We start from the raw sequence: 17,062 nt of genomic DNA, 5'->3' as shown, positions 1-17,062 counted from the left end.
AAGCAAATTGTTGCATTATGCATACTTTAACAATATGATGTGATATTTATCCATATACCTTTATTAATTGTACATAATTTTATAGGATCACTTACAGAGCTTTTAACGAACCGAATCGAGCCAAATACTTGGCATTTAGGCTCCGTTTGTATATTATACGGGCAAGGTTCGAGTTTGGATCGAATGTTAATGAATTACAAATATTGTTCGAATTCGAATCAGTATTTGTATAAATATTTGGGTTCGAGAATATAATTTTGAAGATGATTTAATTATATTTTTAATAAATAATATATTATTTATAATAAGTTTAATTCTATTTATTAATTTTAAAAAATAAATAATGTTAATTTATGTATAATTACTTTTTTAGTAAAAATATAATATATATATTTAATAATTTTAAATATATTTTTTTATAATTATACATGTATTTTTTTCGAATTCAAACGTGCCGAACACGAATGCATTTGCAAACAGCTCCATTCATTAAAAACTCTAACTATCACTTTCAAATAGACGGATGCGTACAAGTTGCGGTCACAAATCCCAGCTTCCAAATGTTTCTCAGGTGTTCTAAATCCTGGCACTCGGGGAAAAGTTTTGAGCTAGCCTCAGAAGTGGGACGGTTTCCTTTTCTTGAGTACGTTTCGTTTCACAAGCCCCGTAATGGATTGGCTCCTCTCCATTTTCTCTATTTTTTATAGTACACATCTAAATACATAATATATATATCTTTATTTATTTATTTATTAGGAATGTACACGATCATTTTAACTTTGATTGATCTTAATCATTATTAATAAATGAGTACAGATATCATACATCTGGATGTGCTTACAGGAAACGGAGAAATAATTTACGGGAAAAGGAGCCAAATCCAACCCGAAGTATCTTTGTGGCCCACACACAATTCACATGGCTTTTGTGGCAATACACTAATAATTACAGCTACACAGGACTGCTAACCAGAGTTATTGGGCAAACCCAATCATTAACCAGGATGAGTGGATAAATTTCCACGTACTATAAATGCACATGCAACCCTTCGCAGAACAAGAAGAGTGTGATCTGCCTCCCCCGTTCAGCAACAGCAGCAGCAGCACTCGTCATCTCATCTCCTTCACATTTTCGAAATGAAATCCTCCTTTTGGCTGGCCAATCTATCCATCCTAGTCTTACCTGTCCTCTGTTTCGGAGCCAGCTACCTTAACACATGGTCCCGTACCCTGTGCTTACTAGTCATATTTCCACTTCTCCCCTCCTTCCTAAACTTATGCTTCATACCTGGAGGCTTTGCATGGAGAAACCATCATCAAAATCTTACAAGCACAAATAATCGTGGCCCTATTTGCTGGCCCTTCTTGGGGCTCTTACCTCAAATGGGGTCTCATGCTCATCGAAAACTAGCATTTTTAGCTACTTCACTTGGGAGTGCTCGTCTAATGCCCTTCACTCTTGGCTTCAATACTCGTTTGATCATCAGCAGTCACCCCGATACAGCCAGAGAAATTCTTTGTGGGAGTTCATTTTCGGATCGCCCCATAAAAGAATCAGCTCGCACGCTCATGTTCCAACGTGCCATTGGTTTCGCTCCATCAGGGAAGTACTGGCGCCATCTACGCAGGATCGCTGCAAATCATATGTTTTCTCCTAAGAGAATTTCTAATCTTGAGGGCCTTAGACAACGGGTTGCCGATGGAATGATAGCGAGTGTTCGAGTTGAGATGAACGAGACAAGTATAGTGGAGTTGAGGTCGATACTGAAAAAGGGCTCTCTGATTAATGTCTTAGAGAGTGTGTTTGGGAGCAATTTGGGTTCAGAAGGAGAGAAACTAGGATCAATGGTAGAGGAAGGATATGAACTAATCTCAGAGTTCAATTGGGCTGATTATATTCCTTTGAAATTGTTAGACTTTGGTGGGGTGAAGAAAAGGTGTCACAAATTAGCTGGAGAGGTTAATTGTCTTATAGGTCGGATCATAAAAGAAAGGAGAAGAGAGGGAAATGTTAATGCGAAGAATGATTTTGTTAGTGTCTGCCTTTCTTTGCCCGAAGAGGATCAACTTACTGATGCAGACTTGGTGGCAGTCTTGTGGGTAAGGAATCTCTCCGTTTCTCTTAAACAAGGTATTAATTGATTAACTTTAACGTTAGGAGCTAAGGACACACCTGACCACAAGGAGGGAGTCTGTCTGTGTTAGGAACACGTAGAGTTAAAATAAATGGCTTTTTTTCTCCACGGTTTCCTAGAAATGTCCAGCTTTATGTTTGAGATGTGTCAAAAGCACTTCAATTGTCTCGTTCTTTCCCTGTAGAAAACTTGAACGGGAGGATGATCATTCTGAGGAAAAATCCTATAAAACATCCAATACTCAGGAAATAGAACTCCCCTCCACGTTTCGCCAGTCCAATGCTTCCATGCTAAATCTGTAGAATGTCTCCATGAAAGCTCTATAGGAGTCAAAATCTTATTTTTAGTTTTTGCGTGGACGGGAATCAGAACATTTCATTTTTATAGTTACTAGAAAGAGAAAAAGCGGATCCGTAGATGGTGGCTAGGATTTTGACTGTAGCAGTCAAAAAAGGTTTAGGTTGGTAGCTAGGAAAATACTTAGTAGAATGCTGGTTGGGACGACCTTGGACTCATCATGATTGCGCAGGTCAGTCAGCAAACAGATAATGGTCAAACAAATCTGGTTAATAAATTAATCATATTATGAGAAAATATCTTTTTTAACCTTTTATGTGGTTCATGGCTTCTCTGAGCCTGCCAAATCCTATCCCAATCCGAATAAGGAATAAACCATGCGAGGGCATGACATGTTCGATTAGGAAATAGAACTGGTTTAATATATTTTTGTACTATTTGAGTTTCTAACTTACGCCTGCCTGCGTAACTGAACTGAAGAAATCTTTAAACTGCACTAATGAATCCGAGTTTAGGTGTCACAATCATTTTATTATTGATAGGATGTGCAAAAGCAAACATGAACTTCCACCTGAAAGTGAAAGTGATTAATTCCTGTTGCTTGTGCACGGGACGTCTCCTAGTCCACCACAAGTCCACTCTATTTATTTATCATCACAATTTTGTTGAAGAAAACAAATTAATTGATTGCATCAAATTTCAGGTTTTTTTTTTCTCTCGATTACAAGTGACATCGTCCCATCAAACCGAAGGCTGCGTTTCAATTTCGCCTTATAATATCTCATATATTATTAAAGTCTATGCATCTTAAATAATTACTGTATTATTTTTTGAGTAGGAAATGGTATTTAGAGGAACAGATACGGTGGCTATCCTTCTGGAATGGATCATGGCCAGGATGGTCCTGCATCAGGACATTCAAGCCAAAGCCCAGCATGAGATTGACACGTGCGTCGGCCACGGCCGGCACGTGCAAGACTCCGACGTCCCAAATCTTCCCTACCTCCAAGCTGTGGTCAAGGAGGTCCTCCGACTGCACCCTCCCGGCCCATTACTCTCCTGGTCCCGCCTAGCCATCCACGATGTCCACGTGGACAAGTTCTTCGTCCCTGCAGGCACCACAGCCATGGTCAACATGTGGGCTATAACCCATGACCCAGCCATCTGGAAAGACCCGTGGGCATTCCGGCCCGATAGGTTCATGGAGGAGGATGTTTCGATCATGGGGTCGGACTTGAGGCTTGCCCCGTTCGGGTCAGGTCGCCGGGTATGCCCGGGAAGGATGCTGGGGTTGACCACGGTGCAACTATGGCTGGCACGGCTACTTCAACAATTCAAATGGATTAATCCGGCAGCGGCGCCGTCCGAACAAGTTGACCTATCAGAGTGTTTGAAGCTATCTCTTGAAATGAAGAATCGGTTAGCATGTCGTGCAGTCAATCGCCGTTATTAGCCAAGTGAAGAGCGGCTCTACTTGATTAGTGCTTTTAGATGCTTTCCTCTTTTAATGAATCAAAAAAAGTGAGTAATAATACTAGTGCTGCTGCTACTAGAATAGAATGTCCTCAAGTTTGTACGCGTACAGCACAGAGACCAAATGGAAATCTAAACTAAGAACAATGGTTTGGTTTGCATGGAAGAAGTAGATGGAACGCAACTGTACGAGTTTGCAGCGTGATTTTTTGTGAAATATTTTGATTGTGGACTAATTCCAATCTTGACTGCCCTTATTTCTTTCTGAGAGATGATGCATGCTTTTGCGCGGCACGTAAAACGTAGCATTTCGGTGATTGTTCTGCAATGCATAAAATCAAAAAAGACTTCATAAATTAATGTGTCTGGATTATCACTTGTGTTGTACCTCCGGTGCCACCGTACATAATTATGTGCTAGCGTCCTAGCTGGACAAGCAAATACTTTGAAGCATGCCACTCTTACTCCCCAAGTAATCGAACACAGATCATGAGCTCATTTCTTTACTTCAATTACATGGAAAACATCACGACTTTTAATTACTTCAGTTGACTCTCATGGCGGCTAACCTTGGATAGCTATTATGTGTATAAAATTTATTTGCTTGCAGTACAATCGCACTTTTCAAAGCATTTTTTTTATTTTTCCAACAAACTTTTTATTTCGCATATCATACTCCCTCCGTCCCACTTTGATTGATTTTTTTTTTTTTTTATCTGTCCCAAATTATACTCCACTTTTCAATTGAACAATGTAGTTAATTTATAACCTCTCTAAAATGTCCTTATTTAATATATTAGTTTGTTATTGAGTATAACCTAACTCATTTAATGTAAAGCTAATTAGTCATACTCCATTTAATTTAATGTTAGGATATTTTAGGAAGATAGTAAGTTAGATTTATTTTTCCAACAAAGTTAACTAACTTTTCTTGAAGTGTGTGAAAAAAAATAAAACTATCAAAGTAGTTTATTCCAAATAAGTATTACGGTAATTATTTCAAATAATATTTTAAATAAACTCCTACTCAAGCACGCTCACTCACCGAGTTTATAGAAAAGGTAACTAATTACCTCTAAATTAGTTGACCATCACATATCTTGTGGAGTGGGATGTCAAAGATTCAAATCTTGTCTCCCATCAAAGTTGATATTTAATATCGCTTCTCTTAGATCCATGCGGGTGAATAATACACTCGTATGTTCCGATTGTGGTTCAATTTTCATCGATTATCTGAGACTCTGCCAAATCACTCTCAAGAATAAAATTAGAATAGGAGTTGGTGTTGATGATAACAATTGACAAAAAAAAAAAAGAAAAAAAGATACATTAGCTTTAGCCTTTTTGGACCTCGTCTTTAATCACTAGAATTTTATCTCTTCCCGATGATGCTTCAGCATTATTAATTAAATAATAATTACAAGCGTCCTTATTGTTCCTTGCATCCTTGCATGGGACGAAATCTCGTGAAGACAAAGCAAAACCTAGGCCGTAGGGCATTATATGGTTTGCTTGCTATGGTGTGTAGTATTGCGACTGATCTTTTTTCTTATTAGTAGTATGCTGCGGCAGATATATTTGCACCATAGACATAAAGTTTCGGCTTTACTGCTACATTCATTCAAGTTTCCTCCTTTATCCAACTCCTGTGATCCAACCAGGCATGATGGCAACAGCTCTCAGACCCCAGCTTACCCTATTCCATTCGATTATTCACTTTAGATTTTTAAAGGTGTGGTTAATCAGCTGGGGTGGGGGACCATCCTGATCAAAAACTTCCAAGCTTCAAAATACTCAAAAAGGGCACGGGGAGGTGTTGCTGTTTTCCAGTTATTGGCCATCCTTCCCCATTCCACAAAACTCAAATGATGACATTAAAGTATCCTTTTGCCGTATCAATATGCGATTCCTGTGTATACCCACCTGTGTGTTTCTCTTCCATTTGAATTTGATCCCCAACCATATCTCCATTCCAAGTACGTTTAATTAAATTTATTAGTATCTTGCTTCCAATCTCGTCCCCCTGCTCACATTGTGATTAAATTTAATTGACATGCTCCCAAACTCTTATTATTCTTTGTAATTAAGCCTCTCAAACTCTTTTCTCGACCGGTTGTTATTTGATGTTTACTCGTGTGTTCTTTGGGTTTTTTTTTTTTATAAGTTTAGAAGCCATCTAAACCATATATATATGCTTGCAGAACGTTACTTTAGAAGTATATACGTATCTTTGTATACTGTATAAACAGAAACAATCTTTTACTTCCGATCACCCTTCTTTTTTTCTTTTTCAACTGCAAATTTGGAGAAAAATCAAGCCAAACGCAGAATAAGCGCCCCAATCAATGGACAAATATATATATATATATATATATATATATATTGGGTGTGTGTGTGTGTGTGTTTTCTCTCAAGCATGAGATAAGATGATCCGTACACTTGCTTGTTATTAGTGGGGGATCTTGCGGCTTTAGAAAATAATAAAAAGGGAACCTTTGAAAGTGTGTTGTTGCTCGAAAAAGCTAAACAAATGGATTAGCTTTCTTCATACATGATAGGCGTTGGTGCCTTTTCCGTACGTATCTGCCTATGGAAATTGATATTGACTTTGTTCCAGCTCATGACAATTGATAAAGCAAATAAGTCACCAAATCATGATCCTCTTCCCAAGATAACACAGCACAAAAGTTCTGATCTTTCACAGCCGTCGGAAAATAAGTTCAATATTGCATGGATAAATTATTCTGTTGCTGCGATGAGGAGGATGAAAGGTGACAGACTCATTCTTTAAATTGATGTTGGCACAATTTTTTTTTTTTAAATCCTTTTTTGAGCCAGATTGAGTCTGTAATCTAAAATGAAAATCTTGTTCCGCTGGCAATGAACATTGAGAACGTTTGACTTGGAAAGACGTACTCGAGTTTCAATCAAGAGGAGGAGATAATCAGTGTACTCTTTTCGTTCCGAATTGCTAAGGAAAGAATCAAACTATGCTATTCAAAGTCAAGAAAATTATTGATTGCATCACCCAAATTCAAACCTTAAAGAATCTTTTGTTTGAAGATGGAGATATAAATGGTAGATGCTTGGGTTTAGATGTTTGCATAGGAGCCCCCCCCCCCCCCACCACAAACAAAAAAAAAAAAAGCAATAGTTTGGGAGGATGTGGTCTCACGATTTTGTCATCAATTAACTAACCATTAGTTTGGAATATTTAAAAAAAGAGAGAAAAAAAAAAAAGAAGACAAAAGCTATGAGAGAAGGGGTGTGAGGAATTATTTTTATTTTTGTCCCTTTTTTGGGACTTTTGAGCATTATCATTTTGTTGTACATTTCTCTCTAGTTTTGGGGTGAGTTTTTTTTTTTGGACAAATTTTAAATTCCACCATTTCTTCACACTTCTGTTTTTGGTTCTCACTTGCAATCCTCTTTGATCCTCTCAAAAGTATGGTCAAGGCCAAAAGACAAATCAAATTACTCAATGCTTGAATCAAACTCGATTCAGTAAGAGTTTGGTTCGCCAACTAATTGAATTAATTTTATATAGCCTTTTGTATTCAATAAACTTTCGAGTTCGGTTCAAAGTCGAGTCGATTGGCATATAAGTGAAATTTACATGCAACAATTTCAAGCTACTCGATCTCCACTCTAGTTCAGTTCAATAAAATTTCAAACAAACTTGACTGAACAAAAGTTCACGTAGTATTCACTTTATGTCCTAATGAAATTGAACTTGACCGTGATTATTCTTCCAAAAAAAAAAAAAAGGATCACGATTACATAAAAGAAAAAAGTTTGCTGACATCTAGAAACTCAAGTCCCTTAAGCTCAACTAGAACTTGATTCCGTTAAAATCTAGGTTTAGCTTGCTTAAATGGTAATCAAGTCAGGCAGTATCTAGTGATGAACCGCGCTTAATCTCACTTTGTCAAGTCCTTTAGGGCCAACGTGCTCATTGTGTCTGGTACTGTTTGCCATAAACGCTACGGGCCACAAAAACTATAGACTCAATTTTGCAAATTCTGAGTGTGCGAAAGCCCATAAGTTGGCCAGCCCAAGTCGTTTTATAGGGCACCGGCTTTGGGGGGAAAAAAAAAAGATACCTTGGCGCCCGTGAACATTGGATACCTGTAATTCAAATTCAAATTTCATTTAACGGGACAAAGCTTTGGTGCGTCACGCACCCGGACTGAGTGAAATTTTTATTGGGAAGGTTTTCAAATATTTGAAGATTCTCCCCACGAGGAGACCCCTCATTAAACATCAGCTTAACTATTGACCGGCTGTAGTGTACAGGTGTCTGTGGACAAATTGCCATTTCCTGATTTTGTTGCCTACCCAGTCCTTGAAATTTGCACAAAATTCTTTGGTGCAAGAATAAAAGATTTGTATTAAATGATTTTGATCTAATATTGAGGTTCCAAATGCGTCTTGTGAAAATAAGGAATCTGTATCACTTTGCATGTCGTAAAATCGCGAATTTTAACATACATAGACTCAATTTTATGATAGATAGAGATTAATTTAGTGAGCGATAAAAATAAAAAGAAAAATGTTATTTATACTCCTATTTTTATTAATCGCACTTCTCCTATTATTTTTATCATATAATTTTTATTTATTAGGCTACATAATAAAACAAATGATCAGAGTATATTTAACAAAAAATGAAATGCAAATAACATTTATCAAATAAAAAAAAGTATGTTTATCTAACGAACATTTTTTATGGGGACATTAATCCTGAATCTTGTCATTTTCACTAAGAATATTAACCGTAGTATCTATGTTGAACCTGATGAAGTATATGTATCATCCCTATCCATCCCATCTTGCTTAAAAACTGGGGAAATCATCTTTAAATTCTTAACGCCGAGTTCAAAAGGAAGAAGAATTGTACTGAAATTGGGAAAAGCTGCAAATCATGAAACCTAAAGGCTTCCACTCGAAATTAGGGAAGTGCAAGGATGCCCTTTTGCGTAACCACTGGACTTAGAAGAACCAAGCCCCGAAAAATAATTGCAGAGATGAAAGCGCAAAAGATAGCTCCACAAGAAACACAACTGGATGGCTACTCGCTAGTTCCACTCTCCAAACATTCACGCTCCCCAACAGGAGCACACATGTGCACCAGTAGAAGCGAGTAAGGACTAAACTATAGTCGCGCGAGTTGAACTTGAATTTGAACTTGAACTTGTAAGACAGACTCCGAAATTTATGAAACCCGATAGATTATTTGCACAAGTATTTCCCTACCAAAAAAAAAAAAAAAAACTAGTATCATATTTACTTATTCATTTATTTCTCTCCTCCCCAAACTAGTAATTTTCATTTCTTCGTTCCCAATTTTCCCTCTCATTTCTTTCATTTCAATCTCCGTCGGGAAAAAGCCCTGAATCTTCGGTTCATCCTTAGTTCTGCAGCTAACCCGTGCCTTTTTGCTTATAATTTATCTCTCCCATCTCTGAAAATTAAACTGCAGCGGCGGAAACCTGTGGTTTGGTTTGCTCAACGGAAGGCTGATAACAACTGATATGAACTTCAGCAGCGGCATCTTTTTGGATTATTAAACTTGAGGAAAGGTTTGACTTTTCTTTTTTTTTTTTTTGAAACTTAATTAGATGTTTTTCACTCGGCAGTTAGGGTTTTTAGTTCTTTCTTCTATGTTGTATCTTGACTGTTCATATATGTGATATTGGCTTGCAATTTAGCAGCTGAAGCCGCGAATACTTGTCTGAAGTAAGTTTAGATTCCAAACAGGCGGTGATAGGGAATGAAAGTTTGGTTTTCATTCCTCTCAATCGCAGTTCCTTACCAGCTCGATTTAGTTACACGAATTTGCAGGTTAATGTAGGGTTTGGTTAGAAAAGAAGTACTTTGGGAAGTATGGGTTTGAGGTTTTAAACGCCAAATTCATCAGTTTTATGAGTAAATTGCAGTCATTGGGGCTTACCATGGCGGGTTATTTATCCGATTATTCATACTTTTATCGGAAGTTATAGAAACATTGCTGGTTTTTCTCTCTCATACAAATTTAATTCTTCTTTCTCTGCCACAATTTTTTCTTCTTTTTCCAAAACTCTTTACACCCTCCCCGCTCCTTCTATTCCAGTCCCTTCTCCATATTTTTCCAACTGAACAACCTATTCACTTTTTTTTGCACAGCCTCCAAGGTTACCATTGGTAGTACTAACTCTAGTTCTGTAATTATCCACTTCTTACTGCCCCCCCTTTTGATTGTTTCCCTGCACTTTCTTCTTGTTGGTATCCTTGGTTTTTAGTATTGATAAGATTTTTCTCTTTACTATGATGATGATGATGACGACGACGGTGAGGATGGCTTTTTTTTTGTTACTACTTAGTTTTGCATTTGAAGGCCATGAATACGCCCTGACCACAACACCAACATTATTCTGCCCCACAGTCCACTTTAACATCTTACCAGTGCAATTTTCAAGCTGCTGGGATTTGACTGATACAGCAAATCTTAGAAGGCACCTGTGCTGTGCTAGTTTGATATTGAATGTGGGTGTGGAGAGGGAATTATTGGAAGTGAAAGATGCTGAAGCAGGCGCCACGTGTGGTCTGCTTTTGTGGCTGCTCTTCTACTTTTGTTCTTCCATTCTCGTATATGCTTAGAGAAATTGATGAAGAAGGAAAGGAGGGAGGATAGGGAAGACTGGAGGGAGTTTGGGACCAAAAAGAACAACAGTAGCCACAGAAGAAGGAACAACGGCAAAAGAAGAAGAAAAAGATGAGTCCTGTTTAAGGAACAGGAATATATCTAAGAATATTTTTTAGCATTGCAATCAAAGCATCATTATTCGAATAAATAATCCTCGAACAGCTATTTTTAGTTAAACAGAATTCTTCAAGAATAACTGTGTGTCAAAAAATTTGAGGTGATTTCATGTGTATGGAAAATGATACCCAAAATTCTTAGATAAATATGACTTTGTTCATCTGGAATTTCAAACTTCGATACAATCCAAATAATGTAGAAAGGCTTTGAGGCCATGGAGTTTGATTTGAAGGTTGATTATTTCGATGCAATTGGAGCATTTTTTGCTATTCTTTTTTATATGATTGCTGGGCTGGACTTTTGTCTGTGTTTGACTTGGAATATCCTTTCTTTGACCAAAATTGGACTCAGTGAAGGAGATAGGAGATGCTTAACCAGAATGACCTGGGCTAATGCATCTGTTCATTAGTGATAATGATTTCTCTGTGTTCTTAGTATGATTTTCTTAGACAGTCATTATACAAAATAAAATATACAAAATGACAAAGTAATCATACAAGATTTTATTTTGTATGCTTACAAATTCAGTTGTCTCAAGTCATTTTTGCACCCAGATACACTTCTCCAAATTGAGGATGCAAAACAAGAAGAAAGGTGGTGGACGAACTGCTGGCTCCACTCCAAAAGCTTCAAGACTCCAGAAAAAGGTATCTGACAACGTGCTGGTTCAAGCAGAGAAAGTTGCAGAGCTAATTACTTCTTCTACAAGGAAGCAAAAAACTGGTAATTTTGTGTATTGAATCACTTTTTCATTCTGTTATGTGTTCTATTGTTAAATGAGACGTATTGCTTCTTCAGCTAGAAAGCTCCCGGAAAACACAGAGTTGTTTGCTGCTGCAACAAATTTGGATACTACACTAGGTTTGGTGAATGATGACAATTTCACTGCTTGTTTAGGCCATGATGACAAGAAAAAGGTATGGTGAATAGTGAAATATAGTGATATTGACAAGACTTATCTTTAGTTCCTTTATGTTTTATGGATTCCCATTGGACGTTATACTGTATGATAAATAGCATAATGGTTTCCGTCAAAAATTTTATGCCAGGATTTGTCTGACTGGATTATGTTGCTATCAGAATATTATAATAGCTTTCTCATTAGTAGGCCTAGAGAAATCAAGAAATCAACTGTTTTGGATAATTTGTTTGGAATTGTTTGCATATGGCAGGGTTTTGATGATGTAGCAGTTCATCAAGTGGTTGATACTATATTTTCTCCTGGCTTCCATATTTCAAGAAGCATTGGAGGGGAAATTGCAAATGCAGGTAGAAGTAGAGCTTGATGCTTTCATTGTATTATGGCTCTTTCGTTGTCTCTGATTAAGACATATAATGGTTCTGATGACATCTTTGCACAAGATCTCTAGTAATATTTCTTATTTGGTTTCATTAAACGCTTGATTCATGACTTCCCATTCCCATCAGACTTCTTCAAGTTTTTCCAGCATGGAGGACAGCATTTCCAGGACCATGGGAAAGAAAACCTGCAGGTTGATTTGCTAAATGCACATGTGATTCAAGGGAAGAGTTTTGATCAGGATGCAGTCACTTCAATGAATCTTACTTGCCCAGGTAATGGAGAAGGCATTAAATGTTTTATGAAACATAAGAATAATTCTTCAAGCTTTTCCCTTTGTACTGATAGTGTGATACTGCTACACAGACTTTGGAGGTGCTCTACCATCAGAAATTTCTTCAGTTTATCTTTCCATGAAAAATTCAAATTTGGAATGTGTTGATGAATATAATCAAGAACAGTTGTCTGCCGATATATGTTATGATGATGAGGAAGTTGAAGACTTTGATGACTTTGATCCATACTTTTTTGTAAAGAATTTGCCAGACCTGCATTCTGTTGTCCCAAAATTTCGGCCTATGCTATTGCCCAAGCAGACACGGAGTTGCCCTTCAACCACTCTTGTGTTAGACTTGGATGGTAAGGATTATTTAAGAATTCTTGGTTGTTTTAGTTGTTCATTTCTCCCATACAGATGCAGATATGTTGCATATGATTTAGGGCAAAGCCATTGCCTTTGGGACTGTTGAAGATATGTGATCTGATATTATGGAAATATTTGCTATTGTAAATATTAGGAAAGATTTGATTATAGTATCATATGATTATAGTATCATATATTAATTAGGTAGTAGATTGATTTAGATTAGCATGATTTTCGGATCTAAATTAGGTTACACTTGTGTATATATATTTGTATATTGTGTAGTCCAAAGAGATGAAGAAGAGTATTTTCTCTCCTTTTTTCCTTAGTTTACATGTTATCAGAGCTTCAGGCTCTGTTATCAGTTTGTCTTTTGACGTGACCCTATTGAGTCACTTTTAGGTCTGTTATCAGTTTGTCTTTTGACGTGATCCTATTGAATCACTTTTAGGTCTTTCTTGTGTGAATTATAATGGCAGATATGAAAGGTAGTAGTAGAGAGATGAAAACAGTAATTTCTGATGTTATTCCTACAACATCAAAAATTACTGAACACAAATTGAGTGGAAAAATTTTTTTGGATTGGAGTAAAACTATTTGGATATATCTGCGCAGCATCGATAGAGATGATCATCTCACTGATGACCCACCCGTTGATGGGAAAGAAAAGAAGGTTTGGCTAAGGGAAGATGCAAAACTATTTTTCAAGTGGAGAGAACAAAGCATATCGAAATTGATTGCCACTTTGTTCATGAAAAAAATCCAGCAAAACTTGATCTCAACCAATCATGTGAGAACTGGAGAACAGTTAGCTGATATTTTCACTAAGCCTCTAAATGGTCCGAGAATTGATTACATTTGTGGCAAGATGGGCATGATTAACATCTATGCTCCATCTTGAGGGAGAGTGTTGAAGATATGTGATCTGATATTATGGAAATATTTGCTATTGTCAATATTAGGAAAGATTTGATTATAGTATCATATATTAATTAGGTATCATATGATTATAGTATCATATATTAATTAGGTAGTAGATTGATTTAGATTAGCATGATTTTAGGATCTAAATTAGGTTACACTTGTGTATATATATTTGTATATTGTGTAGTCCAAAGAGATGAAGAAGAGTATTTTCTCTCCTTTTTGTCTTAGTTTACAGGGACCAATGCAGTTGGGTTTGGGGTTTTGGTTTTTGTCCAATAAGACGTATCTATACTCGCCCGAATAGAAAAAGAAAAGTTAACACACAGGTTAAACGTGAAATTAGAAGGCTAATAATTCTCATAATCTTCAGAGTCCTTTTGCAGCTATTGAAATTGAACACTTGCTTACCTGCAATTTAATTTGTAGATGTGCATGCTGGTTGTGCTTAGATCTGGCTGTAATTTACTCCATTTGGTGCATTTGTGATATCTTTTCTGGACTCTATCATAGTTATTATCAAAACTATAGCTTATACTAATAAAGTATATTGATTGACAGAGACCTTGGTGCACTCCACACTTGAACCTTGTGATGATGCAGATTTTACCTTTTCTGTTGATTTCAACCTGAAGAAGCATACTGTCTATGTTAGGTGCCGTCCTCATCTAAGAGATTTCATGGATAGGGTATCGGGCCTTTTTGAAATTATCATTTTCACAGCCAGCCAGAGCATTTATGCTGAGCAGCTTCTGAACGTACTAGACCCAAAGAGGAAAATATTTCGCCACCGTGTTTTCCGTGAGTCCTGTGTGCTTGTTGATGGAAATTATCTCAAAGATCTGTCAGTTCTTGGGCGTGACTTAGCACATGTGATTATTATTGATAACTCTCCCCAGGTATTGCTGCCGCACTTTGTTTTTGGCTGATAGCTCAAGCATTGGTCTTGGATGATGTCTATTTTCTGCATTCTGATCTGTTATGTTGAAAGCACAAGAAGCTTTTTTTCATACCCCTGTTCCATCCCTTTGAAAAGATGATCCTTGTGCAGTTGTCAATTTCCCAGCGAGCTTAGTGATGGAAGAGATAGTTTGTTGTCTTATTTAGCTTATAGAAGTTATGCCGTGAGTTATTTGTCCTACAGAAGTTATTTGTATAGAAGTTATTAGGGATAATTTAGCTTGTAGAAGTTATTTGTCCTATAGAAGTTATTACTTTGCTTCCTGATAATTGTGCTGATATCTTTCTTTTTCTTTTCATATTGGAATTAACTCCATTTTGTAGGTTAATTAAGATTTTATGCATTGATGCTTTCTTACTAAGAACCAAGTGCATTGACAAAATTAATCTTTGTATCAATTGAAGTTTGATCCCTTGCTTTTTAAATCCCATTCCTCCCTTGCTAGAAAAATATTTTAAAAAAGGAGTAAAGTTTGACCATCCAGTGTTTGATAGGAAGCTAAATTATGATTGTTCTAACATTGTGTTAAATTTGTGGGAATCTCCATGTCCTCTTTAAGGATATGGGAGTATGTTATAGTTTGACTGCTAGATCAACAAAAGATTCATCATTTGCTTCATTGACATGAAAATTTTATTTTCAGGCATTTGGGTTTCAGATAGACAATGGAATACCAATAGAGAGCTGGTTTGATGATCGTTCTGATACAGAGTTAATTTCATTGCTTCCATTCTTGGAAAGTTTAGTTGCAGTTGACGATGTAAGGCCATTGATTGCTGAGAAATTCAACCTTAGAGAGAAAATAGCTGCAGCAGTTTGTCCTTTAAACTCGAATAGAGGAGACCCACTTGAAAGATGAGCACATAGATCTGTGTAGAAGGTATGTCTGAAGAGGAAATGACATGAACGAGCATGTAGAATGATGTTCTTGAAACAGCATCAGTGTGGTCCAGAGAAGAGGACACATCCTTCCTACGGCCATTGTCCATTTCTTGTCCCAAGTACAAGAGATTCACTCTTGGACTCAGGTTAGTATTTTTTTTTTTTAACCCTCTCTCCCTTTTACAATAACTATCTGCCGTTTAATTAGGAATTAGACTAGATGTTTGTCCGGAATTAAGTAGAAAATTAAGTCAAAGATGATAGGGATGCTTGTTTAAAGTTTTAAATCAAGGAATAAGTTATGCTTCTTGTGATGGCATTCTGTTGGAAAATTACAATGTTCAGCCTGGCAGTTTTGCCAGACACATTTCCTTTAGTTACAGCAAACATTATCTGGCATTTTGGACGCGCCTTCTGAACAATAACGCTAGAGTCTCTACGCCTTTATCTCCCTTGGGTCCTTCAAGGGAGTCTTCGTTCTGTTTTGGTTTTTTGTTCTGCTTTTCTTTTGTTAATTCCGAGATTTACTGATGTTGTAAAGACGTCACAGACACGACTTTGGTGGTTATCTATTTTAAAAGGACTTAAGGTTTTTATCAAACAACTTGAGGATCTGATTTTGTTACTTTGATTTTTGTCATCCTCGATAAAATAGCCGGGACGGCAGAAACCAAACTCTTAACTGGCGAAACATTTCAGTTTTCTTAGGAAAATGTCCTTATCGGTCCAATTCTGTCGGATGCGCCCGAAGGGACATGGCCTTATCAGTTTTCCTTCCATGGGGATTTTGTGCTGCCAAAGACCGATATACTTTTCTCCTTTAAAGTTCTTATGCGTGTCTGTTATGATTACGTCTGTCAAATCTTAGCCTAATTCGATGTCCTATTAAGGAATCTGAGTGAATAAATATAGAGAAATGAAACTATAATTGCTAACCATCTGGTGATCAGCGGCCTCGAGGTTTTTACTTATAGCTAAAATGTCAAAGTGATTAGAGTTTCGTACTTGCATTCAATGGCAGAAGCTCGTCGTTACTTTTTTTTTTTTTTTATCAGAAGCTTGTCGTTAATTTATTGATGAATATGAAAAATATTTTTAGGGTTAATTAAAATTTGCACCTTTTAACTATTCTTGTATTCTCACTTTGGTCTCTAATTTCAAAGTGGGACTTTTTAGTGATTTGAATATAAAATTTGTTATTTAAGTAAGATCATTGATTAAAGTGAAAATTTGAATATAGTTAAAGGGTGCAAATTGAAATTAACTAAATTTTTTAGTACTCCGTGGCTGACGTTAGGGAAGAAAAAAAGGAACATAAGTTGCAAGGTTAAAGGAACCTAAAAAATGGAACATAAGTTGCAAAGTTAACAAATTATTTTGATAATGATTATTGCAAATCTCTCCATACATAAAGCATGTGCATTTTGTACATGGTGTAATTTTGTTTGTATAACGTGTAATTTTAGAATAAAATTTTGTGGGTTTCACATATGTTATAAAAATCGAGGTACAAGACGTGATCTGGATCATACAAGTTTTGGTGGACCGTCCCTGCCCTTTATCCGGGAAAAAAAGGCAGGTCTGGTGTTAAAAAAGGCTAAAATAGTACCACCGTATAGATAAAACATATGTATATCTGTAGATAA

General features: G+C 36.6%; 2 protein-coding genes across 3 annotated transcripts; both read left to right on the top strand.

Moving 5' to 3' along the window:
* The first annotated feature begins 1,105 nt into the window (after positions 1–1,105).
* Positions 1,106–4,140, top strand: LOC113753840 (cytochrome P450 78A5-like). The gene is made up of 2 exons (XM_027298103.1): positions 1,106–2,099; positions 3,270–4,140. Exons 1-2 carry the CDS (start codon positions 1,137–1,139, stop codon positions 3,882–3,884), a joined length of 1,578 nt encoding a protein of 525 aa, XP_027153904.1. The 5' UTR covers positions 1,106–1,136; the 3' UTR covers positions 3,885–4,140.
* A 5,062-nt stretch (positions 4,141–9,202) lies between these two features.
* Positions 9,203–15,822, top strand: LOC113751086 (CTD small phosphatase-like protein 2). Of its 2 annotated transcripts, none has more exons than XM_027294948.1 (8): positions 9,203–9,486; positions 11,261–11,429; positions 11,505–11,623; positions 11,879–11,975; positions 12,135–12,281; positions 12,373–12,645; positions 14,135–14,472; positions 15,178–15,822. In XM_027294948.1, the coding sequence occupies exons 2-8, from the start codon at positions 11,282–11,284 to the stop codon at positions 15,391–15,393; spliced, it is 1,338 nt and encodes a 445-aa protein (XP_027150749.1). In that variant the 5' UTR covers positions 9,203–9,486; positions 11,261–11,281; the 3' UTR covers positions 15,394–15,822. The 2 variants fall into 2 exon arrangements, with proteins under 2 accessions (XP_027150749.1, XP_027150751.1); XM_027294950.1 differs by having other exon boundaries at positions 11,235–11,429.
* Positions 15,823–17,062: the final 1,240 nt, after the last annotated feature.

This window comes from Coffea eugenioides, chromosome 11 (assembly GCF_003713205.1).
Source record: "Coffea eugenioides isolate CCC68of chromosome 11, Ceug_1.0, whole genome shotgun sequence".
Lineage (NCBI taxonomy): Eukaryota > Viridiplantae > Streptophyta > Magnoliopsida > Gentianales > Rubiaceae > Coffea > Coffea eugenioides.
The sequence above is the reverse complement of the archived record's forward strand: the minus strand, read 5'-3'. Positions and strand labels throughout refer to the sequence as shown.